Source organism: Nyctibius grandis, chromosome 2 (genome assembly GCF_013368605.1).
Source record: "Nyctibius grandis isolate bNycGra1 chromosome 2, bNycGra1.pri, whole genome shotgun sequence".
Taxonomy (NCBI): Eukaryota; Metazoa; Chordata; class Aves; order Nyctibiiformes; family Nyctibiidae; genus Nyctibius; species Nyctibius grandis.
Genome location: NC_090659.1, coordinates 36,598,053 through 36,616,916, shown reverse-complemented (window position 1 = coordinate 36,616,916; position 18,864 = coordinate 36,598,053). Strand labels below are relative to the sequence as shown.

The 18,864-nt window shown below is 40.9% G+C and overlaps 1 protein-coding gene across 1 annotated transcript; it reads right to left on the bottom strand.

Annotated features, from left to right (window-relative positions):
* Window positions 1-8,612: 8,612 nt before the first annotated feature.
* Window positions 8,613-18,336, bottom strand: EIF1AX (eukaryotic translation initiation factor 1A X-linked). The gene is made up of 7 exons (XM_068421980.1): window positions 18,173-18,336; window positions 17,037-17,120; window positions 15,099-15,202; window positions 13,397-13,447; window positions 12,352-12,433; window positions 12,153-12,244; window positions 8,613-9,976 (listed from the first exon to the last, which is right to left on the bottom strand). The coding sequence occupies exons 1-7, from the start codon at window positions 18,186-18,188 to the stop codon at window positions 9,971-9,973; spliced, it is 435 nt and encodes a 144-aa protein (XP_068278081.1). The 5' UTR covers window positions 18,189-18,336; the 3' UTR covers window positions 8,613-9,970.
* Between the last annotated feature and the right edge of the window lie 528 nt (window positions 18,337-18,864).

Here is an 18,864-nt window from a genome sequence, read left to right as displayed (position 1 = left end):
GCCTTTGAGTAGATACAGATAAATAGTTTAAAAATGGGGCTTGAATAGACAGGCTGTCAGCAACAACAACAATGAAATTATTCCAGCAGTTGTACTTATTTCCTCAGAAGGTACCTCCCTAGAAGAAAGGCTGCAAGCTAATTAAATAAAAAGATGAAGAAATGATCCTACAGAATGAACACTCAAACTGATTATAGACTTAAGAAAAATACTGCATTTAAACATGAACTTAAAAATAATTCCAGAACCTGACAGCTCAAACAAGTATACATCTGAAGGTCCTTCTGGTATGAGAAGTATGTCCTACCCTCTATACTAGCATTTACTTTTCTCAGCTGGGATTCAGTAGATATAAATCAGACCTTTGAATCTTAGCTCTAAGTTAACAAACTGAAAGCACCTAAATAACAGATAAAATCCTTTCCACGACCATCCTATGCAGCCAGTCCCTTTTGGCAACCATATAGTTCTGACAGAAAACAAAAACCAAAAAAACTTTAATAGATTGAACTTTGGCAACTTAAAGTTGAAGAAATCTTAGGAGGATAGCCTCAAAACAAGATAACTTGAATTTAACAAAAGTCCCAATCTAAGCTCGAGACATAAGCACATATAAAATCTGTCATCTTGTGGAAGATTCTTTGTCTGGTTCAGGAATCTGCAGTGACAGTCTGAATCTCACTTATTCTCCCAACTAAGTTCAATGGCTATTACCAAAACTAGCTCCAAAAAACACACAGTTGAAAAAAAAATTCAAAAATAATTCACAGGGAGTCCATAAAACATGAGAATTATTTTTTTTTCCCCAAAGGTTTTCAGATCTATATATCTGTGGTTATGACAGTAACCAGTACTGTAGTCCATGGTGCAGTTTTCACTAGAGATACAGGTGCATCTGATTCCACTGAAGATAAAAGCTAGTCTAAGGAAAAAAAGGGGGAATGTCTAAATTTTTTATGCAATACCTCCCAATTGTATTTTTTCACTTCATCCAACTCCTCTGCTGAGACAGAGTCACTCAGTTACCTTCTGTAACAGGGAAGCGAGTCAGGAGTTCTCGGTTTCTTGGATTCAAGTTCAAGTCTTGTGATTCAGATCGAGTGCTCCAACAGCTCATTAGTGGACAAAAAAAAAATCATACGCCAGATGCTTATTTCAGACTGCAGTGAAGAACACTGTTATGTTAAGACTGCGTCTGAAATACCACGTCCATTTGGGGGCTCCCTAGCATGAGAAAAATGAGCAAGTCCAGCAGATAACTAACAAGACTGCTGAAGGGACTGGAGCACATAATACTGAGGAGAGGCTCAGAGATCTGGGTTTGTTCAGTCTGTAGGAAAGAATGATGAGGGGAGATCTTACTCCTGTCTCCAACTACGTAATTGGAGTGGAGGGGAAGAGAAGAGAGAGCCAGGCTCTTCTTGGTTGCATACTGTGGATGAACAAGAGGCAATGAACACAACTCAGAACACAGGAGATTCCAGTGAGATGGAAGGAAGTGATTTCTTTTTAACCACGAGGATGTTCAAATCCTGGAACAGGTTTCCCAGAGAGGCTGTGGAACCTCCATCCTTGGAAACACTCAAAAAGCCACAGGACAAAGCCATGAGCAACCTGCTCTGACTGGACCTGCTTTGCACAGGAGGTCGGACTAGCAACCCCCAGAGGTCCCTTCCAACCTATACAATTCTGTGAGTCTAACAACTGAGGCCGTGATTTCCTCAAGGTCTTCAGAGGCTATACCAGTTTACAACAGTCTTCATACCTCCACTGCTCTTCTCACTTCCCTGTGCAGTTCTGCTTCAGCCTGGCTGGCACTAATGCAAACTGAACAGGGGAAGTGACCCAGCTTAAAAATAGGTTTGGGGGAAAAAAAAAGTTTTTTCTTAAGTAACTTAACTGCCCTGAGATGGTTCAGAACGTGCTGCACCAACTGTTGTATTGGTGCACTACGGCAGAGGTTCAAAGTGAGCACTGACCAGTGAAGTACCTAAAGATCATTTATCCAAAAACATTGTCTTGCCAATGATCAGTGTTAGAATTTTTACTATTTCAGAAACTCTCATGTTTTAATAAATGTTAGTTCCCAGTCCTTTTCTGTGCCAATTATACCAATGCAATATTGTCCTGCCAACACAACCATACCGAAACAGAGTAACACAAATACCAGCTTCATAAAGTGGTCAATACTCAACTCTATCCTAATAAACGGAAAACTAACCTTCAGTGCCATTAAGAGACTAATTTCATAGGAGAAATACGGTGGGGGAACTTCAGCTGAAAAGACTCCCACACTACCACTAATTCAGGTCAGCCCAAGAGAGAACAAGGTTTCTGTGGCTTCTGGTTTCTTATTATTGGATAACAGTACAACATAATATTATCTGCTGAAGAAATCATATGGATATAGTACTTCAGCTATGTGAACTAGGTGCATTCACTATTGTTACCATGAAGAATATTAAAAACTATGTAAACAGGCAGGAGCCCCTAATCTGGATGTGCGTTTGATATGCAAGATGTAATAGTCCTTCTGATCTCCACTGGATCTCATTTCTCCTCACGTACCATGTTCTTCAGTGTGTTCTGAGGATCAGTGTTAACTCCCCAAATATTGTGAAAGTTTAAGTTTCTCAGAGTTCTAGCTTGGGGAGTGCTCAGTGGTTTACACCTTGTCTCTTTAGGCACGCATGCATCATCCACACAAGAGGCTTGGGACAGGGACTAGAGTACACTTAGCCTTTACTTCACAGTACGAAAAAGGAAGTTATTAAAACCTGCTGTCCAAAGGCGTATTTTCACTGTGCTATGCGTAGATGTTGTCATTGCAGCTGGAAACATTTTTAGATCTAGCAGTACTTTCCTCTGTCATACTGCACAAGCAACCTACAAAAGGGGAAGAACGTGGCCCATCTTCTGCATGCGTCTCATACCCAGGTTTTGTTGAGGCATTCAAAGGTAAGTACAAAGGAAGAACATACATTTTAAATAGCTTCCAGTTTTTGGTAAATGAGTTAACTTTTTGCTCCAAGTGATTGTCATGGGGTGGATGCCTTTAAGCTGTGTATCCCCTACACCTTTAGTTAGCCTCATGCAGCTGAATGAAGGACGGTCTTGCAAACCTCTAAAAATAGAGGCTGGATGAGCACACAGCCAACTGCACCATCAAATTTAAATGCTTTTGTGGTGGCACACTGAGCAAAGGTTTGAACAGAGCTTGAGACAGCACTTCTCAGTGACAGAAGCAGTTCTTGAGAACACCAAAGGATTCAGAGAACCCCTGTGCAGCCCTGCCACCACAGCAGGTAGTTCTTCTCCTCCATGGCAAATCTCAGCAGGCTCCTAGCAAGCAAGGCAGACACCATTGCACCTCTATGGAGGGAACAAAGATTTGAAGTTTTTTCAGATGGGGTGTGGAGTGTCCAACAGGAGCCTAGAGAGAGACTCCACTTGGAGCTGAAGCACTTTCCTAGTGTGTGATGAAAATAACTGACCTCAATGTTTTCTCAGTCCTGAAAGAGGAATGTATTTTCCCCTTTGTAATTCACTGTTCTAAAACTACTCAAATATTCTGCTAGCATATATAGAGCTGCTAGCATATATAGAGCTCTTAGTGATTTACAGCTGAGCTTTCTAGCAGAAGAACAGGCTTTGAGCGGAAACTGCTTTTTGGCCAAAAAGAACAAATCTTGTGCTGCTGTCTTTAAGCAATGCCACTAAAATATGTATTTCTGATTGGAGTTGAGCACCCAGTCCAGATTCTTGATACAGCCCCAGAGCACACCTATGCAACCTGGTCACTTGTAGAATCAAAAATCTCTTTCCTGACTTTTTCTGAATGACTCCCCTCCTCACTCCCCATTTCCCTAACTGAAAAGGGGTTTATCATGACACAGGGAGCTCCAGCTCGGGAATCCCCAAGCTGGTAAGCACTGGAAGTGGGAGATCATACAAGAAGAGAGATTTCGTTGTATATGACCTGTTTCCTACATTCTTCTCTATGTGCTTTTGGCTATCTGCAAAGCAGGATGAGTGGGTCCAGGTGGCCCTTTCAATCTGACAGAGATTGGATATTTTCACATTTTTATGAAGAGCTCAGTTGATGTACCAAACCTGAAATATTCCAGGATATTGCAAGAGATGAAGTGCACTTACTTAGAGCCCTATTACTTAAGATTAAAAAGGGACTAATTGGGGAAGTGCAAGAGAGTGTGGTAGAGACAGGAGGTAGAAGAAGAAACACAAATTACTTTGTCTTCCACCTCTGTATTTCTTAATCCAGAGGTTAGAATTTACTGGGAAAAGATATATAGTGGTGGGGGTGGAAGATCCATGCCCGATACATTTCAAATATACTTACTGTGCTAGTAACTTCCCTTAGGCACTCCATCTTTTATCACAAGCAATAGACTTAGTGGAAGAAATAATTTAGCCTAACAGAACAGTAAGTGTAGGCTTTAGTAAGTTAAGTGTCAAGATAAGATACCTCTTTAACTGAATTACGGTGAGTTATGTATGCTCTTTAAAGTAGCTGCCATAAAAACCAATTTTAAAAATATTTCTGAAAAATATTGATATATGGCTTAATAAAGCATTTTCTAACTATACTGTCCACATTAAGTTATTTTGAAACACAGACATCCATCTATGGCATACATTACCAAAGATTCCTTGATCCTTTGAAGTTTTTGGAATAAGTCAGCAGCTCAGCTAAACAGCTTTATTTCTGTATGTCTAAGTTCTAATTACATATATATGCTCCCCTTGAGGAAAGTATGGTTTTGGGAGAGAGAAAAAATAAAATATGCTTAATTAGCCATTGGAAGGAACACTGAGTGTCATCTTACTATAATCGTGTCCTTACGAAAAACAGTAGCTGATGCACCTACCAAGTTCATCCACTTGGTATGTTGAGGTAAAATAAAAAGAAGACTGTTTTTCATGGGAAGGACACAAAAAGGATAATTATTAAGGCATATTAAGCTATTAGGAACAACACGGTGTTATCATGATAACAATATTTCTCATGATGGAGGAAATAGATGCAAAAGTCCCTTGAAAAATCTCAACAATGAACAGTACAAGAGAACCAGTGTAATGTGTGGATGGCAAAAAAACAAAGGTAAAGAAATGCACATGACCACCCGATATTAACTGTGAAATCGTGAGTTCAAGGACTTTGTCCCAGAAGAGTCAGGTTTTCATAGGAAGATATATTTACTTACTCTTACTGTGCAATCTGAATAAAGAATATAATGATATAAACTAACATTTTCTACAGTCCTGTGTGCAAATGATGATTATGTGAGTACAGAAAAAAAAGAGAAATCTATTCAATCAAGAGTAAATATTTTGAAAAGCAGGAATAAGGAAATTACCTGTTTTAAGGAGGCCTTGGGTATTAAAGAAGGAAACTATTAGGTGCCATACCCTCCTCCCTTTTTCCTTTTATTATTTTAATTGATTTAGAAGATGTCAATCTATGCAAGTAATCAGAAACGGTCATGCTGTCTTCTCAATATAAAGTTATTGGCTGCTTGCACTCAAGCCGTTTCTTCTAAATGCTTCCCCATGCGCTAAATCAGACAAACACCTTCAATGTCTTTTGATTCTCTTAACAACTGCCTATGTAAATATTGCTAGGTTAAACTAAGCTGCCTATAATAACACATATTCAGCTACTGGCTATATTCTTATCTCTTAGTTACCATACTTTATTTTCTGTATTATCCTATACTAAATACTACAGGTAACCTTGACTTTTGTAGTCCTAAACAGTAACTTTACAGTAGTTTATAGTTTAAAACATTTCATGAAGCTTGAGATCACTCCACCTACCTTTGTAGACAAAATGTACACCTAGTAATATGATGGCATCAGTTCAAATTGGGGAGGGGAGGGAAAGGGATGGAGGCTGTTGAGGATTACAGCATAATTAAATACAAAGGGTATTTAATTACAGCATAATTAAATGCCCCCCTATTATGGGGATGGAGCTGAAAGCCACAGTGGGATACAGGGGGCCCATTACTTCTGACCCAGTCACTCAAGTAGAATACAGTGAGACTGGACAACCACACCAATGGGTCTTAGGGCATCTTTTAAGATGTTTTCAGCTAACAGGGCTGGCAGAACCATTTAACATCTTTATGAATACTAAAATCAATAGATGCACCCATACTTTTTCTTTTCCAAAGTGGCTAGTGCCATTTAGGTGCGAAGAACCAAATGTTCCATTAAAAATTTCATAAGCCAGAGGTTCACTGAGAATAAGATACTGCAGGTCCTTCTGGTTACGCTGATAGCTGCAGAAGCCTAAACAATACCTCTCCAGAGCTTAAACAGCTATTTACCAAATCTAGGGGAAACCTATCCCTTCACACACGAACAACTGCTGTGTGGCTCCTTCCTTTTCATTTCTAATCAGGTTCCTACATTGCAGTGAATTAGCAGCAGACAACTGTGAGGTTATATCGCCAATCTGAAGATACATCTCTTTGTATTCCGTCACACCCTACACAGTTACTTGGCACTGGCTACTTCTGCCATTTTCAGCAAAACTTGGGATCTAGCTGCGTATTGTTATTTACACAAGGGTCCCTATGACTGAGCTGTTGCAAGACTCCCTGTGGGCAGCCACCTGCTGCCTCAGTTGATAATTAACATCCCAGACCCATTCCAGAGCAATTTGACAAGGCAAGTTGGGATAGTCGCTGCCCATAGGTTCAGAAGAAGGCAAGGTCTTCCACACCTTTTCAGGGTCTTCTGCTTCTCAGCGAGTCTCCAGGACTGCAGCTTTAACCACTGCAGTTTCTGGGTACATCTCCAGTTTCAGCCGTGAGCAGGGGAGATCTTTCCACTGGGTCAGGCAGCAAAAGAGTAAAAATCTTCTCAGAAACCTCGTGAATGCATCTTTCCCCACCCCCCACCCCTGTCTGCCACAGTTAGTTTTACAGCCTTGTAAGTCAGAAGCTGTTTCCTCAAGCACTTTGCAGCACTTGGCTCTCCTCTCTAAGGACAGACTAAACAGTAACTGTGGAGAGTCCTGTCTCTGTCTTGAGGGTTGTCACAAAGCTGAATCCTCCCTGACAGGAGGTACCACTGATGGTGGAATGTATATAATCCATGCGGGTCTGGGTGTCCCACAGGGGTCCTCCAGTGTATCTGCTGCTCTTCACTGTATCTACTACATTTGGAGACAGCAGTATGCATCACATGTTGCTGCCAGTGACAGGCTTGCACCTCAGCCCATACTTACATACTTGAATCAGCTTGTTGTTTAGGAAAAAGGTGATGTACTTCAAAAACCTTGAAAAAATATTTTAAGTGTTTCCATTCCCAGCAATAATTATTGCAGACACTGGGCACCTGGGAGTCCCTGAAACCCAGCGATACAAACTCCTCCTAACCAAGAAGCTGAGGCAATCTCCTCACTCTAATCTGCCACGGTTAGTTTGTTTTTTTTTGCTTGTCTGCTCCCTCCGGAGGCCAAGCATGCAAGAGCATTTTGCTGCTGATCTTCCTCAATCGGGAATAAAATTCATTAACTTAACCATAAAGAAGAGTAGGGCTGATGAAGGAATATAGATGCTAGTGACCGCAGAAGAGACTCTACACCATCACAGCTCAGAGACACAAATACGAGCTACCCAGTTTTACAAGAGGGAAAAATGAGTGCCCACAAAATACAGGGAGAGTACTTCAAAAGAGAATTTACTGTTAGGCAAGTGATGCATGAATAGGCCCCTTAACTGTTATCAGTTACTGTTACTGATAAATAGGAAATTTCCTTAAAAACTCTGCAGAGTTTAGGCTGAGCCAGACATGAGCCTGGGAGCAAGAAAGACTGGAAGGAACCTCAGGGCAATCCATAACCCAATTCTGCCAGGAAGTTTCACTTTTGTGCCACAGTTGATGTCTCTGTTATACTGGAGAACTCCTGTACAGTGCAGTAAGTTCCTTACAACAGCAGTGTATTCATTTGTATTTCTGCTTACCGCTGACCATGCACGTCACATTTTCCCCCCATTTACAATATTGGTTTTGGCAAGTATAATTTCCATAATATCTGTATCTTCAGCAAACATTCATTGTAATTTAATCATTCACCTTTCTTCTAGCACAACTGAAAGAACAGACACCTTCCGCACGTGGACCTCAAGATCAGTTTTGAGCTTTTAACCATTTTCAGAGCTGCTCATAGTCTGCTTAATAAGTTGAGGAAACCAATGAGCTAGGGAATGGTTAATAAACCTTACCCTGAAACATTACAGCATTGATGTTGTTTCACAATTGAACCTTGTAAGCATACAAAGACAGTAAATTCATATACTTTAAGATCAGTGGAGTAAGAATGCTATGTTGGTAGTATCTTTTCCCAATATTTCCCAAGTTTTCACAACAAATATTCAAAATCCATGAAACACTTGGCAAAATTACTTAATATTAAGAAAACATTATCCCTAGAATAAGATACCAGATCCATGCAGGGAAAATAGACACTATAATGAAAGAAAAAAGTAAAAGAGAAGACATTTTCGCAAAAGCTCTGGAAGTTCAAATCTAGCACAGAACTCCTTAAAAATCATGTAAAGCAATGAGGCCACTCCATATTTAAAGCCATTTTGTTTTTATCTATTGGGGCAGTCACTTTACATCATACCAAACAGACTGTATAACGAATACAAGTGTCAAGAATCAGATTTTTATGGCACAAAAGGAAGTTTTCCATTAACCTGCTTTCAGAGTTGTTAAATACATAATTGAAGACAAAGAAACTAAGGCTACCACAAAATAATATTTGCATGATGATGTTAGTCTTTATTCAGCTTCTCAACTGAATCCTCCAGTCTGAGGTGGAGAAGAATCTTTCCATTGGTTTGTTTCACTGATTTATTCTGGATGAAAAGATTCTTTTCCCACGTTTGACACAAATTTATTTTTTCCATTTATATTGTTATTCAAAGTTCACATAAGCTTTAATGTTGTACCTTACAATGTATGGAATTTAAGATTAAAATAAAACTCTACTCTTAACATAACCCTTTCTATAATGTAAAAATATTCTACATGTTTAACATATCAAGAATGTTAAGCATTTACTTTGGGGAAAAACTATTTTACGTATTTTTCAGTACAAACCCAACTGTTAATGTTCTGTATTAATGTATCCCTGCTAAGTTGGGTGCCACCCAGTGTTCATCTTCTGCAACTACAGCTCGACGATACAACACAGAAGAGCTATGCATACAAGACAGTTTTTAACAACTGCAATTTTGAGATGCTGCTTACTTTTTATCTTTACTTCTTCCCTACCCCTCCACTGTGGCAAATTTACATCTTTGAAAGAATGAGTGTTTTTAATTATCAAAATCAGTATAAAAATAGCAGCATGCTACTAGACATGAAAAGCAGATTCATCATGCATTATGAATTTAAATGCAGATTTCTGCCTTCCTTTTATATTATCAAAATCTTTTTAAAGTTAACATCAAGGCAAGGGGTATAACGACAGACACTGCATAGTATGATTTGATACTAATCCGAACTGGGTATTTGTATTTAATCAAAATTCATCATAATTACAGGGTAAACAATTTTTATTTCAAAATACAAGTTTAACTGGAATTGTAGTGATGAAAGCAGAAGAGGGGAAAAATGCAGTCTTTTACAGCCCATGTCACTGTATCTCACTTACATCCAGAGGTAAAAGCTCTAATTGGTGAAGAGACAAAATATTTGTGGCTTTTCATTGAACCTTTGTGATAATCCAGCATTATCCATTTCTAAAGAAATATAAATACTTTAAAACAATCATTGAAAATAAATCCTTTTGATGTAACAAACTACACTCTTTACTGAGAATTTTCAGTCTTCTTAAAGAAAGGGACTTCACCCAAAAAATAATCAAAATATCAATGTAGAACAATCCTTGGAGGAAAAAAGTCGGAATGTAAACCTCTGTTCCAAATTAGATCTGAAAAGCAAAAACACCACACCATCTATTTAATTCACATGCATTTTTCATCAAGCAACTTTGTCTTCAAGCTATTTTTATGGTTCAACAGGAAACTTCCTGAACTCAGTACACTCCTGTTTTTGCCTCAGCTCATAACCCGTTTTCTTAACATGTGAACAATTACTCTCCTCTTATGTCTCCACCACCACAGTTACAATACTAGTTATGCGGCGAGCAATTCTGCCAATATAATTACGGGTAAGTAGTACAGACAAATTAGCCCACGATTCTCAAAAATGAAAACAAAACTGAGTTTAAGGGTAACTTCCCGAAGTAGTGACTATCCAAATTAATTTGGAAGCAAAATGATTGGTTTTCTAACCATTCTTCTGACATAAACAACAAAGGAAAGGTTCCACCAACTCTTTCATGTTAACTATGACCTTGGGAGCTGCACCTCATTCTAGGTAGACTAGGATGATCCTTAGAGAGGTTATTCACATTTTATCTCTTTATGTCTTTTCCTTTCTTAAAGCATGACATTAGTATTATGTTGCACAGCTGACAGAAGCTTAAAAACAATCATAGCTGCTCACTCAAACACATTATCCCACAGAAAGATCCATTAGTTTGCAAATTTTGTTCTTTCAGTATTCCTACAGCTACTTATCACTTTGAATCTTAGAACAGCTTCACTACTAAAAGCATGCAGTACTAGACAGCGTTCCTAGCTTCAGTAAGCTAAATCTTCAGTAAGCTCAGCCACTGACAGGTCCAAAGTGCAATTTTCAAAAGTCTGAAGAAAAATTCATCAAGATTTTGATATTTTCAAAATATTTGATCTAATGCATTATATATTGAGAACCTCAAAAAAGTCAAAATAATGTAAGCATTTAAAGAGAATTAGTCATATGACCAGCTCAGAGAGAGAGAGGACTAAAAAGATGAAGAATTAAAACAAAATAATATACTTAGAACAGTCTATCCAATTAAGTTAACTCACTGGCTCAGTAAGTTACTACTTAACCTCTCAGCCAGTTGACCCTGCATGCATTCATCTCTCAACTGCAAAATAAAGTGCACCATCTTAGAAAACATTTCACAGCAGATTCTACTTCTGCAATTTACTACATAATTTAAATTATAACAATCTTACTACTACAATTTAAGAGTGTGCATAGTCAGTTACTACAGCTTAGTGATACACAGTAACACAACTGATTGTGATAACCTGTAAATTCAGGATCACAGTCAACTTTAGTAACTACTAAGATGCAGCTTTTTATGATTTTTATGTAAACAAAAATGAAGTCTTTTTTTTTTTAAAAACACAAATCCATCAATTATTTCTGTAGTTATTATTAGATAGCGAGCATGTTAGAACTACAGAGGAATCAGAAAGGTAAAACCCACACATGTTCATAGCGTTCCACAGAACGCCTACTTAACCTGTGACCTGTTCCAGCAGTTGATGCCCAGTGCAGTTCGCATCAGTAGTTTATGGCTCTCCCTGCCTTGACTGAAGTGGCCACAGCTGCCCTACACGGCACAGGAGCTGACCCACCAGTCTTTGTGCCTGCTCCCCGAGAGGTCTTTCTGGCCTGCTGTGCATGGGATGCAAGGAAATCCTACTAGTCTGCTGAACCTTCCTATATCATTTACTTTGCTTTCCATCAAGAGCTTGTTGGCAGGACCTTACACTTCAGAGAGCAGTACTGAGGGCTACGTTCAGTTCCTTCAATATGAACATACCCAGCTACATCCATGGATGTATGATCAACTCGCATTAACTGCAACTCCTCGTGCACTCACATGCACACATCTATATATGTACACACACACACTTGGTTGAATGGACGCTGCTACGTAACTCTAGGTCTTTGGGGTCAAATGACTTCGATGCTCTTTTAGGCATCTTAAGGGTAATGAGAAGACTGCTCTCCATGTACATTTTAATAGTATGACACTAAGTATAGTATTTGCTTAGAGGTCAACTAGAGGATGATTGTAGGACTGAAGAGAGCACAGACAGCTGGCATGCATACATCCACACCACTTTCTGAAGCAGTCCCTGAGAAGGTGAGCTATTCTGACCATCCGTGTATTATTTTCCTTTCTCTAAAAGAAGGGAAAACAGCTTACTGCCAAAGATGACAGTTTCAAGCATATGACACAAAATATGTTTACTACTTACATCATCAATATCTTCATCATCATCTCCAATATCATCAAACTGGATTTCATCATCATCACCAGGACCAAATGTGTCTGTTTCATTGATTTTAGCTAAAAAGGAATTTAGAGAAGTTAAGGAGTACACTCACACCAAGTCAAGATAGATTAAATATTCTTCTCCAGTATGAACTTCCAATTTGAAGTGACAAGATTCTTACCATGTTCTGGAAGCTCCCCATATGCTTTCAGACTTCTGGCTTCATCTGCATTGTACTTTAGAATAACATCAGCCTTGTTATCCTAAATAAGAATTTGTTAGAACGTATTAGCCATCTATGAAGAAAAAAACCTCCCTATTAACCTTGGCAGACTAGTAACACCTATATCATTTATAGAAGAATAACACCTATATTATTTATAGAAGAATATCTTGCCCCTCCTTCCCCTCCAGTTCCTTTAAATGGGAAGTAAAAAATGCTCATTTGTAGAATACCTTCATTCCTTCTGGGTGATAACTTAATTTTCTCCTATTATAAGTAACTTGAGAAGTTCAGTTTCATGCCTTTGAAATTAATCTTTCTTCAGAGAACACACATAGGGAGGTGTTTGGTGGTCAGTCAGAAAGTGTCAAAACCACCTAGTTTTAAGTAGTTTAATATCTTAAATGTTTTACAACTCTAATGTACGTTTCAGAAGCAGAATATCTTCAAACAACTGATGACACAACACTAACATTCATGGAAAAGCATTTACCTAATGAAAATTTGACAACTGTTCTCCATTAACATCTACATTAGGTAAAATTACGCTACTCCATTTTTGGAAATTTAAGTAGAAACTAATCACTGATCAATTGGTCTCTTAAGGTAAAAGCCTAAACATTAAGGCTCCAAAATTCTGATTACTAAAAATTCTGATTATCAGAATAAAATGTTTGGTGCTTGGCTCAATCTCCCTTCTATCACAGGATCCAAGCATCAAACAGCTACACCTGGAAAAAAAAGGTCAGGTGTGATGCCAGTAAGCACCTTCATTCACAAAGTCTCAGGGTATAATTTAGAAGAACAAGTTGAACCAGGATTTGTCATCTACTCATGACAATCTTTCTGTAATACAAGGAAACTAAAAGTCATGATTTAGCATAACTACATATAAATTCAAAGAAAGTTAAATGGGAATTTCCTCACAATGCCTCCTGCAATTTAACATAAATAAAGCTGTTTGTAAGATATTCTTCATTGGCAAATTACACCGATTTTTTACCTGGTAGTCTCTTAAGCCAACCAATATAATATCAGATGTATTTATCCAAACCTGAAAGAGAAAACGTATGTTATATCGCAGGAATTCAACTTTTTTTTGTATAGCACGAGTCAAACAGCACATTTAGGTTTACTGAGAGACACGAAACATTTCACTACAGCCACCATTTTCAGTTTCTAGCCAGTAAACTGGAAATATCCAATTTCATATTTTAACAGCAAAACCAAGGTCATAAATACTCATAGATATATTATTTCACATGTTATGTGCTATTACTAAGGTAAATCAAACTTTGAAGAGCTTCTAGCCAACAGGGTGGTCATTAAGTGATAACTTTGAAAATAGAAATAATGCATCAAGCCACCACTCTGTGAACTGAGCTCCATAAGGGCAAAATGGAAAGAAAACCTCATGAAGAGGGTGATGGGCAAGTGCAGTGAAGAGCACAAGAAAATGAGTGGAGTTGTTTCTAGTAACTGACTATGCTAATCAGTCAAACCAAAGCCAGAAGCCTGCAAAACAGGCCATGCTAATTTAAATGCACAAGAGAGTTCTATGCCACATCAGCTTGATTTTTTTGGAGATGAAATATATTTCAGTTGACATTTCCTTTCTTTTAGACATGAGCAATAGATAAATGACGCTTTCTGTAGCAAGAAATAAATTCTGCAGCACCTAGCACTTATCTATGTACATCCTCCATTACCTTCTGACAGTGTATTGCAGGCAGCTAGCAGGGCTCACGCTGATACCAAGATATGTGCATTCACTGGGCTCCAAAACCAGACAGGTGGAACAATCCAGAATGAATGCAGTGAACATCTGTTTTTATTGGGAACAGACTATCTGAGAGGACCTCCTCCGTACCATACACCAGCAGAGGACAGAAAGCTGTAACATCTGACAAGGGCAAGAGGGGACACCATCCAAAGATGGCAAAGTCAAGACTGCAAACACATACATCTGGCTTCCCTGAAGGTACAAACTTTTGCTGATCACCTTTTCACAAAAATATTTTGGAAACTGATGAAGCAGAGAATGAAATGATGGCATCTGAGGTGTCTGTGGGAAGTTATAAAGAATCTTTCCAAAACTGCCCTTATTGAACTATTCTCAGATAAGTCACCCAGTGAGAAGATGACCATAATTATTCAGTTCCTTCACAGATCAAACTAAGTGGGGTATCAAACTGTGATTCTTACTGGTTTTGAGAAATAGCATACAAGAAAGGTGGCTTTGTACAACCCTTTTGCACCTTTATTTTCCTGTGCTGGTTGTCAATCTTCATGGTAACAGAAGTTCTCCTGCTAAGCTAAGCACTGATCTAGTCTCAGATATAACACACTGATTTTTCAAACAGTTATCAAGTTCCCCATCTACAATTAGGGAGCTTTTTAATATTTCATATACATATAAGTTTCTACAATATGAAAAATTAGTATTTCATAAACAGCCAAAAAAATCTCCCCCGAAATACACATATCCAAAAGCAGCCCTTCAACTCTGAGCTTCCCTCAAAACCCAAAGACTGCCCATTTTTGTGCCAGCAATACAAACAGAACTAGTTTACTATCAAACCAGAAGTTTAAGATATTAAGTACAGTAGAAATATCAACTTTTGTAATGAGCTACATACGTAAATTTTTACAATGATGTATCATGCACAATGCCACTGTTCTCTATTGCAATGCTTCAGAATTACCTTTTTTCTTAGTTTCCCTCTAATATGACATAACCTCTTCACACCGTCAAAACATAACGCCTCCAGTCTTCCATTGCCTAACATCTTGATCACCTGAGCATATTCTGAAAGAGAGAGTAACATATAGCAAAACTTCTAAACAAACACAGCTTCATGAAACAACCAGTAACTTTTGTCACTGTAACCAGAATTTGCTGTAACATTTTATCAAGCATGAACAGCTGCGAGGAGGTTCGATTTGCCACACAGGCTGCTGAATGTATCACAGTTTTTGTATCATTGTTGATGTTAACATTTTCAAACACTGCTCATTCTTGGTTGTATCCATGCTTTTGTTCCCTCTGAAATGCTTACTACAGATAATTTTCAGAGTTTGAAAGTTTATGACAGCATCACAGTGCCCGTCCTAACGGATAAAATCTTGTGCTATCATTGAGGGAAGAGGAGAAAGCGGCACATCCTGCACACCCCACTGATACTCCGAATCCCTTCTGCAGAGGCTCTGCGGAAAAAAATGCTGTTCTTGAAAGGATGTGTTCCGAGAAACTGTCTGAAAGGCAAGTACCAGGCTTCAGCTGAAAACTATGAAGCTTCTCTCCAACACCCACTCTCAACCTCTCACCTTGTATTTAATCTCCTTCCCTCACTGAGCTCCAGAAATCACTACTGAAGTACTTCACACACACTATTAAAGTTTGCAGCATAAAGTATTACCATTTAACTAAAAATCTAAAAAGAATAAAGTTTGTAAGAATTAAAACATTATTATTATTAAAATAAAAATTTTATAGTATTTTCATTATTATATTAAAAAATATATATAGTAAGAATTATAACATTATCTGACTGCCCATACTTGCCAGAAAAAAAAAAATTCTCAATTAGCTGGAGCTGTATTTCAATATTCTAAAATCTTTCCTTAGCACAAGCTAGACAGTTCAACAAACCACATGAGAGTATTAATAACTGAGAATAATGTTTCATTAAGTAGATTTTGTCTGGGAGTTGAAAAGGATTTTAAGTTTTATAGGTGCATCAAAATCAATTCCTTTCTTGCTTACAACTGTCACAGAATAACAGAAAGAGCTTAGAAAATTAGTTCCATGGTCACTTCTTTTGCAGTGATTTAAGATACCTTTCCTGTATTTCTAACAAACCAACTAATTAGTTGGTCACTAGGCAAGTACTCACATATATGTAAGCAATCACAAGAGTGTGACACACAAGACAGGGTAAGGCAAAAGGGAAGGGAGATCACTGTCACCAAAAAGCAGAGGGAGAGGGGAATCCTAGTCATCACCCTCCAGCTGAACACTCCCATGGCTGACTCTACCTAACAACACCCAAGTAAGGACCTTGCCTATTGCTCCGGGTTTAATACTTGTTAGACATCCCAATCCAGGAGCCAATTCAACGAAATCATCAGGGGACAGCGGAATAACAGTGAGATGTACTGTTCTGCCAGGTCAGTGACTTCAGAGAGCTCATCGAAGGATCCAAGAAACGTTACAGTTGGTATAAAACAGAAAGCTGGACTGTGCATCCAAGAGACAACAAACAACTACTGGCAACACCGAACTACATCAGCTAAGGTAGCTGCTTATAGACCCTCACACAGAGCAACTCAAGGGATTTTTAGGGAATGTTTACATACACACTGTATTACACACAGCATCACAGTAAGGTCAAGGAGAGGCAAGCTTCGTTCTTAGGTGGTGAAGCTGTCTAAAATCTCCCTTTTCCTAATGTCTTCCTCCTACACTCAACATGTCATTTAGAATTCAAATACAACTCCAGTAAGAATACCTCTCTTTATTCCACAATAACTTTGTATTTCTCAGACATCCAGATGTTTACTTTGTGTATCAATTTCTAATGTATGTCACTTACAGTATGTAACTGCAAACAATGACACTGCTGTAATAGTTAAAAACTCACCTTGCCCGTCTTCCTTGAACACCAGTTCTCTTTTTTCTGATTCATTCTCATTCTTACCTCGTCGCCTATTTTTACCTCCTTTGCCTAAATTAAAAAGGGTGGAAAAAGAGCATGTGTTACTGTCTGCGAATACAGTGAACGAAATAATCAGGCTCATGGGGATTTCTGTGCTTGTTCTCTATATGGCTGTTTTGAGTATCTTATCCCGATTTAGGTTTTTTGGTTGCTTTTAACATTTTTAGCTCTAAATTTTTAACTGAGTGCTAACATAGTAATTAGAAGATTAGAGCCTCCACTGTTTAAGATATCCTGTTGCTCTGGAGTGACAGTAGCCTTCAGCAGGGATTTGCACAAGATCACAATGTTCAGTTTTGTGACTGCTGCTACTAAATACCTCATAAATAATAATGGGATAACCTTATGCACGTAACCCTCAAAAAGCAGAATAACTTAGGGGGTTATTGCAGTGCTGAAATCCCCGAAATACTCGGAAGAAAGCTTATGCTCCACGTGAAGATACTCTTTTTAAAAGGCACACAAGTGGCAACAGGATTAAGTGCTCTTCATGGAAACGCAGAAGAGCAGATCACACTTCCCCCCTATTAAAGTGCTGCTGTTCCCTCCCTCTCACTCCTTCTCCTTTTCCTTCAAGCAGGTAGGGGTAGGGGAAAAGGGGAGAAGCAGCAGTCCCCAGCGAGCGCACGGACGGGCACGCACACCCCGCCGCTTCCTCGGCGGCCGCCCCCGAGGGGCTCCGAGCAGGGCTGCCCCTGACAGCCAAGCCCCGCCAGGGCCTCCTCCTCCCGACCGGCCAGGCCTCAGAGGCCTCCCACACGCCGCCGGGCCGCGTACGACCGGGGCCAGGCCGGGACTCGCGTCCGAGAAGGGCCGGGAGCAGGGAGGGGGAACCGGCCCGGGGGACCCGCCGGCACGGCGGAGTGGGCGGGAGGGCTCCTCCGCCTCCTCCCCGCCCCACTCGCGGGCACCAGGCCGCGGCGGCTCCCACGTGAGAAGCGGCAGCGGGCGGGAGAGCGTCCCGGGGCCTCCCCAACGCGGCCGCGCCCGGGCCCGGCCTCGTCGCTACGGCGAAGGGTCGAGCCGCGGCAGAAGGCCCGGCGGAGGGGAGGGCGCCTCACCTTTATTCTTGGGCATGGCGCCGGGCGCTCCGCCGCGGAGGGGCTGCGGGCAGGGGCGGCGGTTGGGGCTGCAGGCGGCTCCCGCGGGGCGGAGGCGGGCGGATCGGCGGCGGCTCCTCGCGCGGCAGGACCGGGGCCGGGGCTGCGGCTGACTCGTGCGTTCCGGCCGCTAGCGCCGACCCGACACACAGCGCCCCCTGGCGCGCGGGCGGCCTCGCCGCCTTCCGGCAGCGCCGCCTCTGCGCAGGCGTCCGGCGCAGCGGTTACGCATGCGCTTGGCGCCCTCCTGGCTACCTGCCCGCTGCCGGGCGGTAGCCTCAATGGGCGTCCCGAGCGGCGGGAGCCGCGCGATTGGCCAGGCCTCCGCGCGGGGCGGGCAGCGGCGGCCAATGGGGACTCCAGGAGGCGGCTCTCGGCGCGCGCGGCGGGCGGAGCCGGTCAGCGCACCCGGGGGGGCCCTCGGGCTCGCCCCAACACGCGCGAACTGAAGCGGGCGCCGCGGCGCCGCCACGGAGCTCTGGGGACTTGTGACAACGGCGGCCCCAAAGAGCTGTGCTGGCGGGTGCCCCGCCGCTCTTCCCCCGCCCCCCGCTCCGGGCGTGGGGCCCAGCATCGGCTGCGGGAACGGCAACTCCTGGGGAGTGCGAGTACTTTTTGGGGTGGATTTTAAGGAAAAGCGGGAGCCAGGTCAA

Bases quoted from the DNA above. Each gene is read 5' to 3' on its own strand.
- EIF1AX (XM_068421980.1), bottom strand. The intron at 15,203-17,036 runs GTGAGTTTTTAA...TCTCTCTTTCAG, and splicing joins GTTCAAGGAAGACGGGCAAG to AATATGCTCAGGTGATCAAG. The intron at 13,448-15,098 runs GTAATTCTGAAG...TTTCTCTTTCAG, and splicing joins GAGGGAAACTAAGAAAAAAG to GTTTGGATAAATACATCTGA.